Genomic DNA, 20,056 nt, shown 5'->3' with positions numbered 1-20,056 from the left:
GTGTACGCATTAAAATAACTGCAAATCCGAATATATAATTCATTTAAAACTTCGACCTCGCACCTTATCTAAAGACCGGTTCAAATCACAAGTATCCGCGTCTGATTAAAAAAAAGTGCGTAAGTATTATACATTATTGAGGAATGGAATAAAATCAAAATCAGTAAAAATTATAATTTTTAAACTGGGTGTGTTAAGTATTGAAAATTTATATTCTATGTTCATGTACCAAGATGAAATGAATTCTTTGAAACAGCAGACGGTCGCAATTAATGATTTTTAAAGGTATTTTGCGCCATCGACGTCTGCTTCTGTACGCCTTTATTATCATTTACTTTAACGGTAAAGGATTGTATGGTAACCTACATGTGTAATTGCCCATAAAGTTTTCAAAGCAGTGTGAACTTTATGAATCCTCACTTTACCAGGGCATTGAACTTTGTCCTAAATCCTTTTTATTTTTGCAGGACACTAACAGTGATGCTATAACGGGTTGATGATGACGAGTATATTTGTAAATGTGTTATTAAATCTTAATAATTTCTCAAAATTCGATTACTTATAACTTTAAAATATTTTTTGTTTCATAAAATGAGTAGCGGATGTTTTTTACTTTTTGTTGATATATTAAAAACATAGGCTGGGAAAATTACATGATCATTTACACAGGGGAAAAAATGTAGAATGTAGTTTTAAGTATAAATATGTTCATGAAATGTTCTCGAATGGCGAATAAATATGTGTGGTCTATTCATGCCAAAAAATAGAATATTAAGTAAGCATAATAAGTAGGTGCGTATGTGTGTATGCCTATTCAATAGAATACGTGAATTTTAATGACTATGTAAGCGTTATAATGCGGGTTACTGACGGCTCATCTTTGTTTTGTATTAGATTCAATGTTATAATTTTTTTCTCAATGACTATTAAAGGACCTCTAGCGGCTTAAGGGTTGGGGGAGGGGAGGGTGGCCGGCCCTACCTCCGATCCTAGGGGGCCTCCAAACACTGTTGCTAAAAAAAGATTGTCAGAACTAAACAATCTACGAAATGTGTATCAGTCAGCGACAAAAAAAATCATCAATCATCGAATCACGGGCGAACTTTTAACACTGGGGGCCTCCATTCCAACTTTCCGCCCCGGACCTTCGATGATCTTAGTACGCCACTGGGGACTTGTCTATAGATACCTACAGATAAAAGGAAAAATACATATTTTTTTAATATTTATTATAGGATACAAAGTATACACATTATTTTTCAATAGAAGGACAGAGTCTTGAAATGTCTACTTTGTGCAAACAATAAAATCTTATTAATATTGTACTTGTCTACTATGGACCCAGAAAGTAGAATGTTAATAACATAATTAAAGTTTTCGTATGTAAATCTCCGTGTTAAATTCACATGACTGTACAATGAGTAGGTATTTAAACAATGTAGAGTCAGCACTGGCAGTAGATGAACAAATCCAATTATTAAATTACAATGCATAAGCATAGTAGATGCACTACATACCTAAGTAGAAATATTATATGGACATAAACGTATTATAGAGACATTTGGAACTTCGCTGATATTTTAAGATTGTGCTAGTTTTACTGCAGCAATTTTGATACTTTACAATGTTCACCAATTTCTTGTTAGTTCAATTTCAATTAGTTTCGTTTTGCGACTTATGCATGTTTTGGCGTGTAGGAGTTTGGGTAATTTGGATCTATTCGTCTAGTTACTTTTGGTGCTGACTGTACCGTCCGATAATATACTTAAACTTCGTTTTGAGTTTTGAACCATCGGGACCTCTGAACTGTAGATTACCTTCTGCCTTAATGCATTTTGATTACCTCCGCTATGTAGGTACCTATCATCTTTTTTGGATTAACTGATCAATTGTACGTATCTACGTATGTAGGTACTTCAACATCAATTATGTATCATGCGTTCATTATTATATTCATTCATTCATTCTTTCTTAGGAAGAATGTCCTAAAACATTTATTGAAGGAAGAGAGTACCTACATATAATTATTATAATGTCTTCCAATAGCAACGAATTTTCATCGAAGGCGTTGATTGTTTTGTTATCTACTTCTTGAAATTTTATCAAAATTAGACTTTGCAAGACAACAGATGAAGTATAACAAAAAGTAGTTTTTATATTTTTGTTCCCTGAAAGTTTTGGATTTTTCTGAGAGTTAGGTTAGCTAAGAAAATTATTATGACCACTTTCAAATTGAGTAATTAAATTCCAGCACATTTGATACATATTAATTAGGATGACAAGTCACTATATTCTGTTCAATTTTAATTTGTGCCTATAACCCTCAACTCAGTCATCCCTACACTACGTATCTATTTATTATCTAATGGTTTAATCTAATCTAACCAGGCGCCAATAAAGTATTGGTTCATAGCGCGCTATGGAGCGGCAGCTGTTCTTACGAAATAAATCTAGAAGTCTCTCAAGCTGTTTATACTGGCACGTAAAAGTAAGACGTGAGGCAAGAGCAAAATATTCATTAAGTCAATCGGATTTATCTGTTGGTGGGTGTGTACGGCAGTTACTTGTAATAGTCACAAATCGGATTGTTTACTTTTCCTACAAAATGTCGATGGCACGAATGGTGTTTTAATTTAGTCGCACTGCGTGCAATATCGTCAAGGTTTCGAGCACACCCACTCCGCGCCTTCTTTGTGTTGTGATTGTGAAGCGAGCGAGCGATCATTCCCTGCCAGTTTTTACAATCGATCGCACGTCGCACGCGATAATATTGTTACGCGCGTTACGCGTTATAAACGTAATAAATCAATAACAAATACAAACATGTATTCGATCGCTGAGGCCACCCTTGCCTTTGTTGTTCTCTACCTTTTCTCGTTCCTTTTCGAAGTTGTAACGGGATTAGTGTCGTCGTCATAGACACTAACGTGCATAAAATTATTTAAAAATGTGATATTATAAATTGTTTTAGGATTTAAAATAGATTCTAAGTTATCATAAGACAAAATATCAATGCAATTATAATTTTAAGTATATTATGCACTTAGATTTTTTGAAATATCTCTCAATTTCCCCTGTTGAACAATTAAATTTTTTGGTAAGTGATTTTCCATATTAAACGTGTTATTTTACAAGTCAACAATTTAAGAATTTTTCTAAAACACTTTTCGCTATAATTATTGAGCGAATAAATAAAATAAAACATAGGATACGTGGCATGGTTAGTCTATGTACTATTGCTGACGTTTGAAACATTTTAATATATTTTTTGGATTTTGAAATTAAATTAACAAAATATTAATCCATTCATTTTACAACGTGTAATTCCCGTCTACGTATTATGGGAAACTTTAAAAAGAATCTGTGTCAATGTCAAGTCTGTCGTAACGTGATTTTGACGTTGACTTATGTCAAAAGTGAGAAAATATTTATAGAGATTTGTTAATTTGTGGAGACTCGGAGAGAATGATTTTGATTTTACTGTAATAAAAAGCGTGAAATAGTGAAAATGAAGCTATTAAGCATATCTCGGGTACACTACAAATATTGCAAGTGTTTAAATAGACGATATTTATCATCAACTTCTTCCAAAAAGTGGCAAAGTGTAGTCGGTTTAGAAGTGCACGCTCAGTTGAATACAGAATCAAAATTGTTTTCTGGCGCTCAAAATACTTTCGGTGGGTTAGTAAACGATTGTGTGTCACTATTCGACGCCGCTATCCCGGGGACTTTGCCTGTGTTAAACAGAAAATGCGTAGAATTAGGAATATTAACAGCATTAGCGCTGTCGTGCAAAGTGAATGAGGTGTCAACGTTCGATCGGAAACACTACTTTTATGCTGATTTGCCGTCCGGCTATCAGATAACACAGCAAAGGGCACCCTTAGCTAGCGATGGGGTTATCAATTTCCAGGTATAATAGTAGGTTTATATTTACATTAGCAACTTGAAACTCCATTTCGAATATCTGTATGATTTCTGTATTACAAACAGTAATAGTATAGTATATAAGACACTGAAGTGTTATAGTAATTATAGAACATGTGCTCCTTTTGTCTGTCTTATCTGATTAAATGAAATATGTAAGATTCTCATTTAAGACATTTTGACTTAATTGTTAGGAAGAACACCCTATTTGATTTTACTTTCACCTAAGGTGCAATTAATTCCATTTTACACTTAATTAAAAACAGTGCTTTTTAGGGATATGATCCTATGCTTATGAGAACACCTTTCTTTTCCAGGTATTCACACCAGGAGTACATAAGAAGCCATACACCAAAAGCTCAAAGATAAAGCAGATCCAGTTAGAACAGGACAGCGGCAAGTCTCTCCATGACAATGAGTTGAAACGCAGCCTTGTAGATCTGAACCGAGCTGGTGCACCTCTCATTGAAGTCGTGTTTGAACCTGACTTAGAGGTAAGGTCATATTTTGCTTTGGCATATGTTCTAGTATGTTAACTAAAGGTGGTATAACCATTTGTGATTCAACTCTGGAGACACATCAGCAACACCTACTTCTGCCTAATAACAACAGTGTGTTCTGTGTTCCGGTTTGAAGGGTGTGGTAAGGGAGGCAGACTTTTCCGAGGCGTTCCAGCTTAGTCCTCAGGGGTAGTGGCGCATCTGTGGCCTACCTCAGGTAGGAATATCTAATCCTATCAGGGGTTGATTACAGATGTCCATGGGCGGCAGTAGCCATTTACCAGCTCGTCTGCAACTCATATTATAAAAGAAAATAATTAAAAAAAGTGTTAAGAGCTGCTGTGTTCTGCTTTGAAGGGTGTGGTAAGCAAGACCTATTTTTACTGAAGAGTTGTAACTTAGGCTTTAGGAAAACAACTTAGTCCACATATATGTCCCACCAAATGAATAAGTATATATCTAACTGCAGTCTATTTGCGATCCATGTATGTATGGCACGTATAACAGGAAAAGGACATATAAAATGACAGGATGCAAGTGGTGCCATGTACCAGATCTCATGCGGCCATAAACATGTGTAGCAATATATATAGCAATATTTATTTGCTATGATTTAAATTACATATCCATTTAAAGGTAAGACATACGGATAGATTGACCCTTTAAAACTTAAGTAACTCACAGGAAATATACTGACTAAATAAACTAGCCTTACTGTTCATATGAAGGTTATTGTTTTGTTAATTAGATTAAATACTTACCGATGTAGGTTTTAGGATAAGCTGCTTCCTGTTTGAATAATTACACTTGAAATAATTCAAGTAAACAATTTTTGTAGCATTCGAAATTATTTTGCAATGAAGTTGCATAAATTAAGCACTGTTGTGCAGAAATAGATACATAATGGTTAAGGCCTTTTAAAGTGTTTCGCCTTGATTACAAATATAATATAAAGTTTCTGCAACTTTCTTTTCCTTTATATTTATATTCCATTATATTAAACCTGGTCCTTAAATGTGTTCAGGTGGAGTACCTTTATTTAAATATGACCCTTTATGTTAATAAGTCATAACTTGACATAAATAGTCTGGGATTGAGTTATTATCGAGGGCACTTTAGAGATGTTGAGTTAAGGTGTGTGAAATCTACCAATCGGCATTTGACCAGCGTGGTAGACTGTCTTATTCTGAGAGGAGACTCTTTCTTCGAAATGGTACCGCAATGAATTAATTATGATGAATATATTGTTATATTCATTTCTCTATTAGTCAACTATTGGGTAGTAACATATGCTGTCTTATATATTTGAAACTAAATAATATGCTAAAATTTATTTGTTATTATTTCTAGGATGGCGAAGAAGCGGCGGCGTTGGTGAAGGAACTGGTGCTGATAGTCCAGAGGCTCGGCGCTTGCTCCGGCCGTATGGAAGAGGGTGCATTGCGCGTCGATGCAAATGTGTCAATACGGCGGCCAGGCGATCCTCTGTCTACGCGGACTGAGGTGATTATACTTACTTTTTATTACTCAAAGGAAGGAAGTATCCCGGTTCAAATCCCAGGAACGTTTGATTCTGTTAAGTTAAATGCGTATTAGTCAATAATTAACTCGTTTAAACGGCGAGAGAAACAGCGTGAGGCGGCGTGAGAGTTCTGTAAAAATAAGTTCTCAAAAGTGCGTGAAGTCTATTAATTCGCACGTAGTCAGTGTGGTGACTATGGACGAACTCTTCTCATAAGGGCACGAAAATCATGTCCAGCATTAGGACAATAATGGGTTTATACTAAAATTTAAAAGAAAGAAAGAAAGAAACATTTATTCGGATAATTGCAACACAAATGAGATACTATAATAGAGAGAGACAAAAAAAATAACAATAACCTAAAACAAAAGAAAAAAAAAATAAAACAACAACAAAAGGACAATAAAATGTACAATCAGTTATTACAATAATATGTGTTGCAACGACCACGAAAAGGGACAATCTCAGCATGTGCCACAAGCAGGTAAACTGCGTCGTGGCTCTGATTTTCAGTTTGCCCCCTGCGTCTGGGCTGCTCGGACGGCTGACTCATACATGCCGTCTGTGCCTTTTTATTTGCTAGTCTTTTTTATCGTTATGATTCATAGAATTTGTGTTATTTGTGAATTGACGAATACTGCGTAAAATGTTAATTATTATAATACAATTTGTAATGAAAGCAATATATTGAATTTCTTTTTCATTTCTATACCGCCCCCAGTGTATAAGACACTGAAACAAAATCTTACGATCTACAGAGATCGTTACATTTTTTAATATGATTTGAATAGCAAACGAGCTTGTTGTGCACCTGATGGTTAGTGGTCAAAGCCGCCCATGGATATCAGTGACTAGCTCCATATAAAATAGGTTCTACCTGGACTTGTTCAACATTTTTGGAGACCTTATGGTTCGAAAATATTCAACACGGGTTAGCTATTTACCAGTTGGCTATTCCTCCTCCAAGTAATATTGGAGAAGAGTGGAATAATGTTCCTCTTTTAGCATTATTCGCTATCTCTTTGACGAATTTGAAAATATCACCATTAATAATTTTAACAGTAGGTAGGTACTATATGTACATAATAAAATTATTTTGATTCAAGTTTTGTAATTAATGTAATTGTGTGATTTAGTACATAATAACTATTTATTGTTTGATAAATTTAGAAACATATATGAATTTATTTTATGGTTATGAATATGTATAATTTGGTGTTTAATTGCTCGAATTATAACTTAAATAGGTATTATAATACACCTACAATAAGTAAATATGAATTTAAATACAGCATGTTATTACCAGAAAGTATTCCATATATTTCCATGTTTTAATAAAATTAATGTAATGTTTATTTATTATATAATATACGTTGTATTGTTTCCATAATGAAATTGAATATAATTTCTTCATATTAAATATATTGTTTTCATAGTTATTGAATAAAAACTTTAATAACATAACAAAATTATATTATTATTAAATTAATGGCCATGATAAAATTTAAAATATTACGATGTTCATTATAGGTTATAAAAACCGCTTCCGTTGATTTTATCACTAACGAAATGCTAATGAAGATCTTTTATTTACAAAAACAATGTTCCAGAACTTTACATAGCCAAATAACTTTCTTCATATAAGATTTTAAATCTTATAAATAAAATATGTTTAATAAAACCTAAAAATGAATGGATTATGGGATTCGGGACTAAACAAAATGAGTTAAATAAACAAAAACGTGTTAAATAATTTGAATTTTTTAAAAGCTAAAAAATACACTTGGATAAATTCACTTTTTTTTTGTAAACTTCTAAGTTATATAAGTATTGGAATCGCGGCGTGTAGTTTAACGACTTAATGCTAATCAGTTAATCACGTTGTGTATACTCTAATCTCTTAGTAATGCAATTAGATATTGAACTCGTTTTTTCCTTATTTTTTTTAAGTTATAAACTGTCTGCTATAATATCGTTTCTTCAACGTAGTGATCCGCTAACTACCGCATTCTCCATTTTTCTAAGGTTCCGTACCCAAAGGGTAAAAACGAAATTCTTTTACTAAGCCTCCGCTGTCTGCTCATCTGTCCGTCTGTCACTGGGCTCTTTCTCTGGATCTATTTTTTTATTTAGTCCTTTCTTTGCTTTTTTTCTTATTTTTATTCGTTCTTTTCTTACAGATTAAGAACATCGCATCGGTCCGAGGCGTTGCGGGGGCGATCCGACACGAGATCGACCGGCAGCGAACGGTTTTGGAAAATGGCGGCAGAATCGTGAATGAGACAAGGTCTTGGGACGCCGTTGCTAGAGTCACCGTGCCCATGAGAGATAAAGAAGTTGTTCAGGACTATAGGTATGTTCATGAAGTATTCTATCGGGTTCGGAGGATCTTGTATAACTTAAGAAGCAGTTTTAGAGTTCATCGTTAAATAGATATGTATTTCAGATACAAAAATATCATAGGAAGGCGTTGGTTATTAGCTGGTGGAATGGTATTGAACGATTTAAGAAAACGTATGAGGACTGTAAAAATTTATAAAGTTTTTGCCACTGTTAGATAATGATGGAAATTATTTTTTTGATTGATTAAACAACTGTACTTGCTAGCAAACAAAATTTTTATTCGTTTTCAGTTTTCCTTATATATTGCCTAATATATTGGTATAATAGAAGATATTCGAAAACAAATGTAAATAATATTTTTTTAACTTGTACGATCAGCATCTTTATTGTGGACAATAAATATATAAAAGTCTGTATTTGTGTACAGGTATATGCCAGAACCAAACCTACCGCCGTTACGCGTCAATTTGAAATCAAAACAAGAAACACGAGACGTTCTCAGCGTGCCTCTTATTAAGGACATGATCCCAGAGCTGCCAGAAGAATCTAGAAGCAAACTCATCCAAGATTACAGCTTACGACCAGAATTCGCTATACAATTAGTTAATGAACCTGTACTATTAAAAATATTCCAAGATTTAACTGTAGAAAAAACACGTAATCCTACTAAAGTTGCAAATATTTTATTAAACGATCTTTTAACTGTTCTTAATAAGAGGAAAATCGATGCTTCAATGTGTCCTTTGACTAGTGAGTGTATAAGAGAACTTTTTGATCTGTTAGTGCAAAAAAGAATCAGCTTAGAAACCTGTCGTAAAACGTTAGAAGAACTTCTTGATAATGAACATCTAACTCCATCGAAGATTATCGAAGAAAGAGGATGGTTTTTAGTCACAGATGAAGCCGTTATAACCAAAATGTGTAACGAAGTGATAGAAAATAATCCAAAATTAGTAAAACAGTATAAAGACGGCAAAGTCAAAGTATTGAGGGCTTTATTAGGATTATTGGTTAAGCATTCTGATAATAAAATTGATATGTCACTTGGGGCTAAAATAATGGAGGAGATACTTAAAAAATAATAAGTTATAATTAAAATGAACTTGTTTTATTTACAACACTAGCTTATTATTTATTCCCAATCCTTTATGTGTATATGTAAAGACCAACAGCCTTTGTACTTGGTCTTGCCTTAATTTATAAGTTTCATAATAATAGGATACTTCTCAAAATAATATTCTGGACTTATAGTCGCCGCCTGGATCAATATCCGGCAGTTTTGCGTGACTTAAAGGGAAGTCTTTGTCATAGGATTTTAAATGGTATATACAAACCTAATGCTATATAAATCTTTGGTATATAAAAACCTTTTTCCATCTCTAATACTCTATGGATAGTAGAGGTGCGCAAAATATATCACTAAAGTCAAAAGAGAGAAATATATCTTTTTAACTCAGTATTACTTTTATTATATCACTCTTTTAGCTCAGTAACTCACTTTAGCTCAGTAGCTCTGTAACGATATAAGCGACATTTTATATCAGTATGGGCTCGAACACAAAACTGCGATGCGACGCGATGCGAATTCACAACGCAGAAAATTGCGATGCGAATTGCTGCGATGCGATATCGTGCGGCGTAGCGTCTCTCAGGGTGACCAACAACAACAACCACTGTGCGATGCGAATCAATTCGCAAGTTCTTGCGATGCGTCGAGGGAGCTCGCAGATTTTTGCGATGCGACGTCGCATCGCAGTTTTGTGTACGAACCCTATATCAGAGAATCAGATCAAAATATTTTGACAACATTTTTGATTACGATTAATTATACAAAACCGGCAAGAAATTATATATGAATTTCACAGCCAACACTATTTGTATATCCCTGTTTTCATATTTTTAGCAAAGAAATAAGATTTTAATTTAGTGTTTAATACGTAATTTGACTCAAATCAGACTCTCTCAGTCAGTCGCTCATTTGACTTATAACTCACTCGCGAGCGAGTATAAAACTGTTGAGTTGAAATAGATCTTATATCCGGAATCGTATGGACTTATGAACTCAACCATGTGACGCGGATATAAAGATATAATTCAAAATCGTCGGAGTTGATTAGCTCTTTGGTGAAGATATATATCTTTTATATCACTCGTTGCGAGCTACTCAATTCTAATGGATAGTAGTCCTATATATACGATCAATCGGAGATGCGATGCCGCCCCTGAGGAAAAAGAGCCTTATGTTCTCAAAATTTCTTTTATTTATTGTGGCAGAGTGATTTTTAGTCTGTAGTGCGGTGAGGCGCGGTGCGGCGTGGTGGGAGAAATTGAGTTTTGGCGAGAAACCAATTGCCATAATTGTCATTGTTATAAATATTTATGAAAATATATAATCTTCCTCCAAATGTTTCTTTTATTGTGATACACTCAAAAAATATAGCTTTATCGCTACCCTAAAGCAGAAATTCGTAGATGTGCTATTACAGTTAGACCGATAATAGTTTTAATTCCCATATATTTAAAATAATATATTAAAGTTTTTATTGCCGCTGAGTTTTTGTTAGTCGTTTTAGTTATATTAAAACCGGTAACTGGACGCTATGGATTTGATTTCGGTAGATAATAATTTATAGCTTTACATACATATTTAATTCCATATAGCTCATATAATATTTGCCTTGTAACATATTTCATATCATATGATATCAGCATCAAACAACAGCAGAAAAATATCCAAAATTCTTTCGATATATTTAAATTATGTAGTCCTTAACTCAGAATGCCTGACTCTGTTTCTGTTATTGTCACAAAACATAATCTGTATTTATCTGCCTACATTCCCTCCTGAGGACACCAACATGGGTGTATTGACTATAGTAGGAATATAAAGGACTTCTTGCTGTATAGAAGATGTCTAAGCCCAGCTGTGGATTTCAAATGTCTATAACTTAGGGTAATGAAGGTATGGTTGCGATACCGCCACATCGGAATCACATAGAATTACTTATACCAACTTCAAGTCACCTACCTATCTTCTACTTTATTTTCTGCTTCAGTTGAATTATGGCATAATTTAAGTCACAATAGACAAAAATGCTGAACAGTAACATACTGTTTGATGGAAGTCCATTGAAACAATATTTAACATTTTCCAGAATTTGTATGCGCGGCATGCGAGGTTGTTGTTGAAGATGCCACACGCGCCCCGAATATCGTAAATATCAGGGGTAGGCAACATTTATTTCTATTTCAAACGTATTACATTAAGCTGAAATGAGGTTACTTTGGCTGTATTTAAAAATAACCTGTTTTTTATAATATGGAATTAGCAAACCCGCATGCAGTCCACCTGATGGTTAGTGGCTAATGCCCTCCCTGGACGCTTGCATCTGCAATCAACCCCACATATTAAGATTATGTTTCTACCTGAGGTTGGCGAAGGTTGTAAGTATGCTAACCATGGGTTTTAAGTTACAACGCCTCGGATAAGTATCAATGTCTCACTCACTCACACAGCGGATCACATAAGCGCTTAACACTGCTTCTAGGCCGAAATAAATGTGGCGTTGGTACCCCCGGAATCGTGACACAGAGTTTTACCACCTTCTAAACATGTCTTTATAAAACTAAGATAAAACTTAAAGTTATTAAAATTAGTTTTTGTCTCATTTGGTTATGTACCCCTGACAATCCTCATTATGTCTTGGAACGTAACAAATACACTTACGCTTACAATTAGTGTTGAAGCACGTGCAGTTGCATTATGTGATGTCCCCGCTCCATTTACTTACTCCGATCCTGAATCATCGCTCGTAGCGTCATTTTAGATCAGACCTCGACAGCGATCATCCGTTATGTGGTCAAAAATCGTAGTAACTTTGTCACTTATCTCCAAAGTATTAGCAGAAGTGACTGCTCCAGGTATAGACAGAACGGTAAGCGATGGAGTGAAGAGCTTGGGATATAAAGTGGTGTATGGAGATGAGGATATGACGGTGATTAATGAGGTCGTCTCTGATGTGGAGAAACTAGACGGACTTAAAAGCAGGATTAACCTGAACGAGGCTATCAAGCCCTTACCAGCCGAAGATGTTAAGTGTCTGATGTCGGTGGACAGATACTGTTCGCGAGAGATGGGGAAAATGAAAAGTAAGTGAGATGTTATATCCTTTTGTAAATTTAGAAAGAAGTAGAATTTAAATGTTGCTGTGACACTTCTAGGATTGGCAACTATTGGTAACTGGTGTCGAGTTTGAAATAAAGTAAAACAGTTTCTGGACGAGTAGTCCTACATAATTGTTTAACGAAAAGTAAATTTGATAGTTAAGTCCCGTGCGTAGAAGAGAAATAAATTTTATTATCCAGTTCTATAGAATTATTCGGCGCTTACAACAGCAACATCAAAAACTTCTCTAAATGTAGTCTATTTAATGAATAGTTTGACTCCGTTTAAGCAAATGCTCCAAATGTAATACTTTTTGACAGTATGACATTTATTCTACTTAGGTGTCCTCATCCAGGCTCTTAAAGAGGAGTGCGTAAAGTGTTCAAAGACTGAAAAGGAAGAGGCTGGGAAGATTGTCGCGGCCATGATGGCACATGACCCGATCGCGTGGAAGCACTTCCTCACCAGGTACGACAGCTTCGGCAAAATTCAGAGGATTGTTGGATAGAACACAAGGTAACTCGAATATATTTATGTATAATAGAAATAACAATTGGATGTGTAGTTAAATCATCTGATAGTGAATGAAAGAAAATACTCTTAACTAGACAGCAGTGGGACAGTAATTGACGACGACTGTTCCTAAGTTAGATTCGAGTTTCTTCTGAGTGTTGGTTCTGGAAGTTTACTAGCTAATTTTATTACATTTAATTAAAACTTTACGATTTACTTACAAGAAACTTTACTTTACAAGACTTTACAAGAAACGACAGCTCATTAGAGAACGTTATCAATAAAGTTATCTGGATCTAAAATATTTGAGCAATTATGAGTACGATGCCATATATAGAAAGTTTGTTCGCGGATCCATTGTTATCCCTAAGTATAAGTTCTAATATCTTTAGAACGAATGTTGACTTAGCCTTTTTTCGCTTTATAGGTTTTGACTTTTAGGTATTCCAAAAATGTCTCATACTTTCAGATCAGCTTTACAAATATTACCAGAGAAGAAACCTCCAAAACTAGATAGCAATAGATATAAGGTTGTCGGTGATCCAGAATACATAGAGAATAGCAGAAACAGATACACGATGCCTGGCGTAAAAGTCAGAGTGAAGAAGTACGCTATGGAGAAGATTAATTAATAACATAAGGAATAATGCAAATAAGTTTAGTAACCGATTTGTATAGTACTTATGCTTGATTTTAGCGTTGACTTGCCTTGCTATATATGATAGATGGTTATTTTACAAAATATACAGTGGTAATAAATACATTTTTTACTTAATTGTATTAATTTCCTTCTTTAGCAACCAAGGATGAATACAAAACTTACACATTTATCGGTCTCTACACGTTTAAGATAGAATTTGTTCAAAATTATTATTAATATGTTGTATCTTAGGCATCTGATGTTACTATTATTGTACGCCTATGGAAATTATGGTTGATAAACTTACGAATATAATAGGAAAATTCTTGGATTTCGGATGTAAAGTAACGCCTGATACTGTTAAGTGGGCAAAGATGGTCGCCTCATGTGTAGATAGGCCGGCTTATACACACACGCACACTAGAGATGTGCCGAGTCAGGTCGACTCGAGTCAGCACTCGAGTACTTACATAAACTCGCATACTCGAGTACCAATAGTAATACTCGAGTACCAGTAATACTCGAATACTGACGATACTCGTACACTAAAACTACTACTCGTACAAGTAAAAACTTGATTAATTTTGTGTAGTGAGTGGCGGTTTTTTTTTGCTCTTCCGTGCTATTGGACTATGTTGTGCAAAGTACTGGAGTACTTTGTAAATACTTTGGACTCGAGTACTGACTCGATTATTTTTTATATGAGTACTAAAGTACTCGAATACCATCACATCATTAACGCACACATGCATGCTGGAATGCTTCCCTCTAGGATGAAAACGTTATATAGATAATTATCTGTACTGATTATGAGTAGACGAGTAGATTTAGTAATAAAAACTCTTTGTATTTGCGACTTTCGTTTCTATTTTATTAAATTTATATTTGTCATTTTGTAGTGCATTAATTTAATAAGTATACCTAATTTAAATCTAAATCATTTGATTACTATCTGAAAATTAATCACTTCCTTTAGTCCTTAGTTTCGTCACCGTCCATTTCGTTGGAGTCCGGTTTAATCGTACTAGATTTGCTATCTAAATACTTTTGCTTGTAGCTCCCATCAGAGTTGTACCTGAAATGTATAATAAAACAATAAGAATGATTGTGATACGTAGAAACTATTTTCGTAATTTTATCTCAGAAAAAATACATGCTATAAGATGGTTTCTGCAACATTTCTATGTGAGATCATAGAGTTACCTACACCAAGGGCGTCGCCAAGGGGTTGTAATGCAGCTGCTCTACAGCCCTCAGACTTTAGAGGTTCATAATCGACTTATACATTATATTGTGTTGCTAAGAGGCAATTACCCCCACTCATACAAATGCAAAAATCGTTTTGCACATCAATCCCCCGCGGTTGAATGGTTGGTGACGATCTTGGTTTGAAAACAAGTCCCGTCTGGAGCCGTTATTGACGGTGATTGATGTGTAAGTAGAGAGAAAGTACTTGAAATGATGTGTAATTGTATTAGTGACTTACTTTATTTCAAGCTTAGTCCAATCCCCGGGTCGGTGGTCAATAATATAATGCATCACTTTATCAGCGCCCTCTCGTTGACGATCAGTGCATTTTTTGCAGTCGTTGTCTATGGCGTCAGGGAGGTTGTCTTTGAAAAGTTAAGAAAGCAGTTATAGACCAGGGTCGATAATTTTTGAAACCAAAAAAAATTACAATAGAATGAAACCCATTGGAAAAGGAGGGAAATATGATCAAAATGAAAGGAAAAATAAATTACGGTCGATCCGAGTTCGGGAAGTGGGAGGGGGTGAGTTTTTAAGGGTAAAAAATGGTTTATCTTGATTTCCGGCTAAACTACACGTCCTATGCGAAAAAGTTCAATGGCAAAGTTGTAGGTAATAAAAAGATCTACAACTTTTGTATTTGCAATTTTTTCACATAACCTCAAAATTTGGGTGAAAAATTCAAAAAACCAAGGTTTTGGTTTTTTATTTATATCTTATTCAAAAAAACTTTTTTTTTTACGAAATTTGGTAAAAACTTACCTTATTATGTCCCAAATACACTGTAATTTATTTGATTAAAAATATTTATTTTTTCGCCTTATTTTCACTTAATATCAAAAAAGCACCCTAATTTTCAATCGAAAATTCTGACGTCAAAATATCATCTTTTTTCAAAAAGTTTGGGGGCTTTTTGTTCGTTGAAATATCTACTTTCTGATGGTGTAAAAAAAATATACATTACTATAGGAAATGTTCTCAGAAAATGCAAAAAATTGAAAAAAACCCAATTGTATTTATTGTCGATTCTCTTCTTGATAGACTCCACTAAACGATTCAAAGCTGATTTTTTTATTTCATACACTTGCTTGTCATCTGACTTATTGCAGGTTATACAAACAGATCCATCCATACTGATAATCTGAAAAGACAAAATTAAATTAATAATGCCTTCAAAGTTTTATCATGAGTATAACTAAATTTGTTTGTATAAAATAAACGAAATTACTATTTTTTATTCTTGTACTAAAATATCATTCAATTTTAATTTTTTATGTTATGTTATGTTAAACATACTATTTATGAAAGAAAATATTACTATTTTTATTTTAAAGTTGATTAATATAGATTAAAATACAGATTGTATTTACCTTGCTATGTAGATTCCAAACGATTTTTTGAATAAAGTAAATTTCTCACAATTCACTTAGAGTAACTGAGCCTGCACGTGTATTTTTAAAAACGATGTTGTACACTGCTCTGTATCTCGAATACTGGCTAACGGTTTTTACAGCTGCTACGAAATAGCAGGTATGTAGTAAGGCCCAGACCCTCCTAGGTCCGTCCCCACTTCTCTATGAAATAACTTACAATGGGCTAAAATTTACCGAAGGTTACTCAGGTATATAAAATATCTTAAAACAGCAGTAAATAGACATCTACAAATATTATTTAAATAAGATTCTACAACTTTTTCAAAATATTGTAGATGTCTTATTAAATATTAACTTTATTAACTTATTTGTTTGTTAATTATTGAAGTATATTTTAATTTGCAACTTTTTCATTTATCAATAAAACATGAAATCTTACGTTTTTTGAGTAATTAAAGTGTAAATTTTAATAAATACCTCAAAATTGTACATAATGATATAAAAATTTTTTTCGAATTTGGGTTTTTTTTTTTTCAATTTTTTGCATTTTCTGAGAACATTTCCTATAGTAATGTATATTTTTTTACACCATCAGAAAGTAGATATTTCAACGAACAAAAAGCCCCCAAACTTTTTGAAAAAAGATGATATTTTGACGTCAGAATTTTAGATTGAAAATTAGGATGCTTTTTTGACATTAAGTGAAAATAAGGCGAAAAAATAAATATTTTTAATCAAATAAATTACAGTGTATTTGGGACAAAATAAGGTAAGTTTTCACCAAATTTCGTATAAAAAAATTTTTTTTTGAAAAAGATATAAATAAAAAACCAAAAACTTGGTTTTTTGAATTTTTCACCCAAATTTTGAGGTTATGTGAAAAAATTGCAAATACAAAAGTTGTAGATCTTTTTATTACCTACAACTGTGCCATTTAACTTTTTCGCATAGGACGTGTAGATTAGCCGGAAATCAAGATAAACCATTTTTTACCCTTAAAAACTCACCCCCTCCCACTTCCCGAACTCGGATCGACCGTAATTTATTTTTCCTTTCATTTTGATCATATTCCCCTCCTTTTCCAATGGGTTTCATTCTATTGTATTTTTTTTTCATTTTTTACCATTTTTAAAGGCTTCGGCACTGGTCTATTATACTATTATAATGCTATGAAGTTTAAACTATATATCTTAAATACCTAATCAAATACCAATGCGAAGCATTTATTCAGGTATTTATTTAAATCTTAAATTGGTTAACCATAACGGCACGTTGTTATATTATTTACTAGATTTTTTGTTTGTGCAATAATTTCGTATTAATCTGAATTAAGATTTTGAAAGAGCTTATACAAGTAACGTCATGGTGTAGACAACAAAGGATTAGATTGGAAGACAACTACGCCTTACCTAACTTTGGTTAAATAAAAGAAAAGAAGGCATTAAGCGTAGGATTGATCATCATTTTATTAACTTATGAGTTATAATAGCAATTGCACACATCACACCATTTTATTTCTAAAAAAGTCAATATAAGCGCCTACTAACTTTTCAGTTCCTTTCCGTCAGGCGTGCAAGGTCCATTATCAAGTAAGCAGTTAACATAACCATTCAGTAATCGCTCACTGGCCAAGATTTCGTCCAGATTGACTCCATCGTATTTAGAGGTGTAAGTTGGATCGTCAGCTCTACTGCGATATAGGATATAAATAAATAGCACGGTGCTTGTAATAATCTTCATTGCTTCTGTATAAAGGGGCTGCAAATATAAGAGTTACATCTATAACATATAAATAGGTAGAAAATAGGTTAATAACTTTATTTAGATCTACTTTACTCGTAACACAATACTATAAAGCTTTGTTTTATTTGCCTAAGCATTTTAATACATTATATTAGAACGAAACTATTATTTTAGTTCCTTATATTTTATTGTTATTATAAAAGGAAATGTCAAAACTCTACAAAATATAGAGTTAGCAAATAACTGGCGCCTGTTCTTTCCAAATTGCAATGAAACATTAGATTTCCTTACATTTATTTTATGTACTTTTTGAATTAAAATCTGTTAGGGTAAATCGTGCAGGTTCTTATTATAATGATGGCGTAATAAAACATGGTACATAATAGAATTAAAACAAGTGTCGTTTCAGTCCGAAGTATCTATGGCCATAAATCATTTGTATTTTATCATTAACTCCGTAAGTGTCTATCTTACCCATATCAGTGGAAAATTGACACTCTCTATCGTAAAGTGTATTTTTTGTAATATAGGAGTAGCAAACGAGCATGCAGTCCACTTGATGGTAAGTGGCTACCCAGATAGCATTAGATATTCCTACCTGAGGTTGGCTACAGATGTGCCGCTACCCGTGAGGAATAAGCTGGAACAACTCTGAAAAGTATCTCCACCCTTCAAACTTGAATATAGCAGCGCCTAACACTGCAGTTATGAGGCAGAAATAGTTGTGGCGGTGGTGCCGCCGGAGTCGAATAACAAAGGATTCTACCACCTTCATATGATATTTTTTTACAATTTAAAATATCTATCTATGTTTTCTGTTTATATCTAATTTATTCAGCGTCGACGGTGTACATGTAATTATTCTTTGATTTATTACCGCTAACTACCATGTAGTCTAGATCTAGATATTATCACAATAGCCTTAATAACATTATGCAAAGCAATGCATACATTAAAACTAAGGGGTAATAATGTCACCAGTTAGGTTTTTACACTACGTAGTAGGTGTCATTGATATTTTTAGGAATATTATTATAATTATGAGTCATTCCAATTAATAAAATTAAGATATCGTTTTAAAAGATATGACGTATTCTAAGCCCACGTACGCAAATGCATATTAATTTGTTTTTCATGCTCTTCCGTCTTTAAATAATTTAAAAATATGCTAGAGCGATGCTGTTTTCTGGTTTAAAAGGTTTAGCAAGGAAGACACACCACCGAGGAGTTCCAGCTGAGTTCTCAGGGTTAGCGGCGTATCTGCGGCCGACCTCTAGGAATATCTCATCCTAAATGTGGCTGATTACAGATGTCTATGAGCGGTAGTAGCCACTTACTATCAGTTGGGTGCATGCTCGTTTGTATCATATTTCGATTTTTAAGGAAGATTCACACAAGGTACAGGGATTTCCAATTTTGAGACAAGTACTCTTTCCTCATCTTACTCATTAATCTTATTCAAATCTTACTCATTCCTTTTTTAATTGTATGGCTACAGAGAGGACTCTGAAACAGGTGTAATAACTTTTTATTTAATTGCAGGTTAACAGATGGCGCTTGATATTAAAATTTTTATTATAACATTTTATGTAACATATTATAAATGTTTTACAATAAAATTGATCAAAGATACAATATTTCTGTTAAAAGCAGAAAGTAGTTATAATATATTTAAATGATTTGTAATCTTACCAATATTTTATTCAGAGTTTTAGCTTATCACTGAAAGATCTACACTGAATATCTCAGGAACTGAAATATACCTCATATATATGGCTCGTGGGAGTAATAAGAGTACTTAGCAAATTATAGAAAACTATTCCTTAACTAGCCATGATTTGATGTTATCAAGCAAATTAGATTGTTGCATACTTCGTGATCTTTATAAGATGGGACATTTTATTTTTTTCAAATGCAATGTTCTTTTTCTTTGATTTAAAATAAATACCATTTTATACGCCAATATGTAAAAAAACGGTTTTTGAATTATAATTTGTTTTTTCTTCTCTACCAGCTGAAATGACTTTAAAGGAACTTCAACACAAAGAATATGAAATATTTAGTTTATGGATATAAAAATTA

General features: G+C 33.4%; 3 protein-coding genes across 5 annotated transcripts; 2 read left to right on the top strand and 1 right to left on the bottom strand.

Moving 5' to 3' along the window:
* The first annotated feature begins 2,698 nt into the window (after window positions 1-2,698).
* GatB (glutamyl-tRNA(Gln) amidotransferase subunit B, mitochondrial) lies at window positions 2,699-9,390 on the top strand. 2 transcript variants are annotated; one of them, XM_073086393.1, is made up of 5 exons: window positions 2,699-3,097; window positions 4,245-4,421; window positions 5,778-5,930; window positions 8,130-8,302; window positions 8,720-9,390. In XM_073086393.1, exons 1-5 carry the CDS (start codon window positions 3,038-3,040, stop codon window positions 9,372-9,374), a joined length of 1,218 nt encoding a protein of 405 aa, XP_072942494.1. In that variant the 5' UTR covers window positions 2,699-3,037; the 3' UTR covers window positions 9,375-9,390. The 2 variants fall into 2 exon arrangements, with proteins under 2 accessions (XP_072942494.1, XP_072942493.1); XM_073086392.1 differs by lacking the exon at window positions 2,699-3,097 and adding an exon at window positions 3,435-3,913.
* A 2,647-nt stretch (window positions 9,391-12,037) lies between these two features.
* On the top strand, window positions 12,038-13,745 carry LOC140752336 (uncharacterized). Its single transcript, XM_073086597.1, has 3 exons — window positions 12,038-12,441; window positions 12,799-12,925; window positions 13,440-13,745. The coding sequence occupies exons 1-3, from the start codon at window positions 12,147-12,149 to the stop codon at window positions 13,600-13,602; spliced, it is 585 nt and encodes a 194-aa protein (XP_072942698.1). The 5' UTR covers window positions 12,038-12,146; the 3' UTR covers window positions 13,603-13,745.
* A 714-nt stretch (window positions 13,746-14,459) lies between these two features.
* Window positions 14,460-19,719, bottom strand: CSP12 (chemosensory protein 12). Of its 2 annotated transcripts, none has more exons than XM_073086332.1 (4): window positions 19,667-19,719; window positions 17,779-17,989; window positions 15,097-15,223; window positions 14,460-14,685 (listed from the first exon to the last, which is right to left on the bottom strand). In XM_073086332.1, exons 2-4 carry the CDS (start codon window positions 17,969-17,971, stop codon window positions 14,583-14,585), a joined length of 423 nt encoding a protein of 140 aa, XP_072942433.1. In that variant the 5' UTR covers window positions 17,972-17,989; window positions 19,667-19,719; the 3' UTR covers window positions 14,460-14,582. The 2 variants fall into 2 exon arrangements, with proteins under 2 accessions (XP_072942433.1, XP_072942434.1); XM_073086333.1 differs by having other exon boundaries at window positions 17,779-18,010; window positions 19,667-19,703.
* Window positions 19,720-20,056: the final 337 nt, after the last annotated feature.

This window comes from Epargyreus clarus, unplaced genomic scaffold, assembly GCF_041222505.1.
Source record: "Epargyreus clarus isolate Ecla_fem2 unplaced genomic scaffold, WU_Ecla_fem_2.2 ptg000024l, whole genome shotgun sequence".
In the NCBI taxonomy this organism is placed as follows: Eukaryota; Metazoa; Arthropoda; class Insecta; order Lepidoptera; family Hesperiidae; genus Epargyreus; species Epargyreus clarus.
Note: the sequence above shows the minus strand (reverse complement) of the source record. Positions and strands in the feature narration are given on the sequence as shown.

What these genes read in the sequence shown, in the direction of transcription:
- LOC140752336 (XM_073086597.1), top strand. Translation starts at nt 12,147, where the DNA reads ATGTGGTCAAAAATCGTAGTAACTTTGTCACTTATCTCCAAAGTATTA. An exon ending in AGAGATGGGGAAAATGAAAA is followed by an intron (nt 12,442 to 12,798) that starts GTAAGTGAGATG and finishes TATTCTACTTAG; the next exon opens with GTGTCCTCATCCAGGCTCTT. An exon ending in TGGAAGCACTTCCTCACCAG is followed by an intron (nt 12,926 to 13,439) that starts GTACGACAGCTT and finishes TCATACTTTCAG; the next exon opens with ATCAGCTTTACAAATATTAC.
- CSP12 (XM_073086332.1), bottom strand. Translation starts at nt 17,971, where the DNA reads ATGAAGATTATTACAAGCACCGTGCTATTTATTTATATCCTATATCGC. An exon ending in TGACGGAAAGGAACTGAAAA is followed by an intron (nt 15,224 to 17,778) that starts GTTAGTAGGCGC and finishes AACTTTTCAAAG; the next exon opens with ACAACCTCCCTGACGCCATA. An exon ending in TGGACTAAGCTTGAAATAAA is followed by an intron (nt 14,686 to 15,096) that starts GTAAGTCACTAA and finishes TATACATTTCAG; the next exon opens with GTACAACTCTGATGGGAGCT.
- GatB (XM_073086392.1), top strand. Translation starts at nt 3,509, where the DNA reads ATGAAGCTATTAAGCATATCTCGGGTACACTACAAATATTGCAAGTGT. An exon ending in ATGGGGTTATCAATTTCCAG is followed by an intron (nt 3,914 to 4,244) that starts GTATAATAGTAG and finishes TTTCTTTTCCAG; the next exon opens with GTATTCACACCAGGAGTACA. An exon ending in TGTTTGAACCTGACTTAGAG is followed by an intron (nt 4,422 to 5,777) that starts GTAAGGTCATAT and finishes TATTATTTCTAG; the next exon opens with GATGGCGAAGAAGCGGCGGC.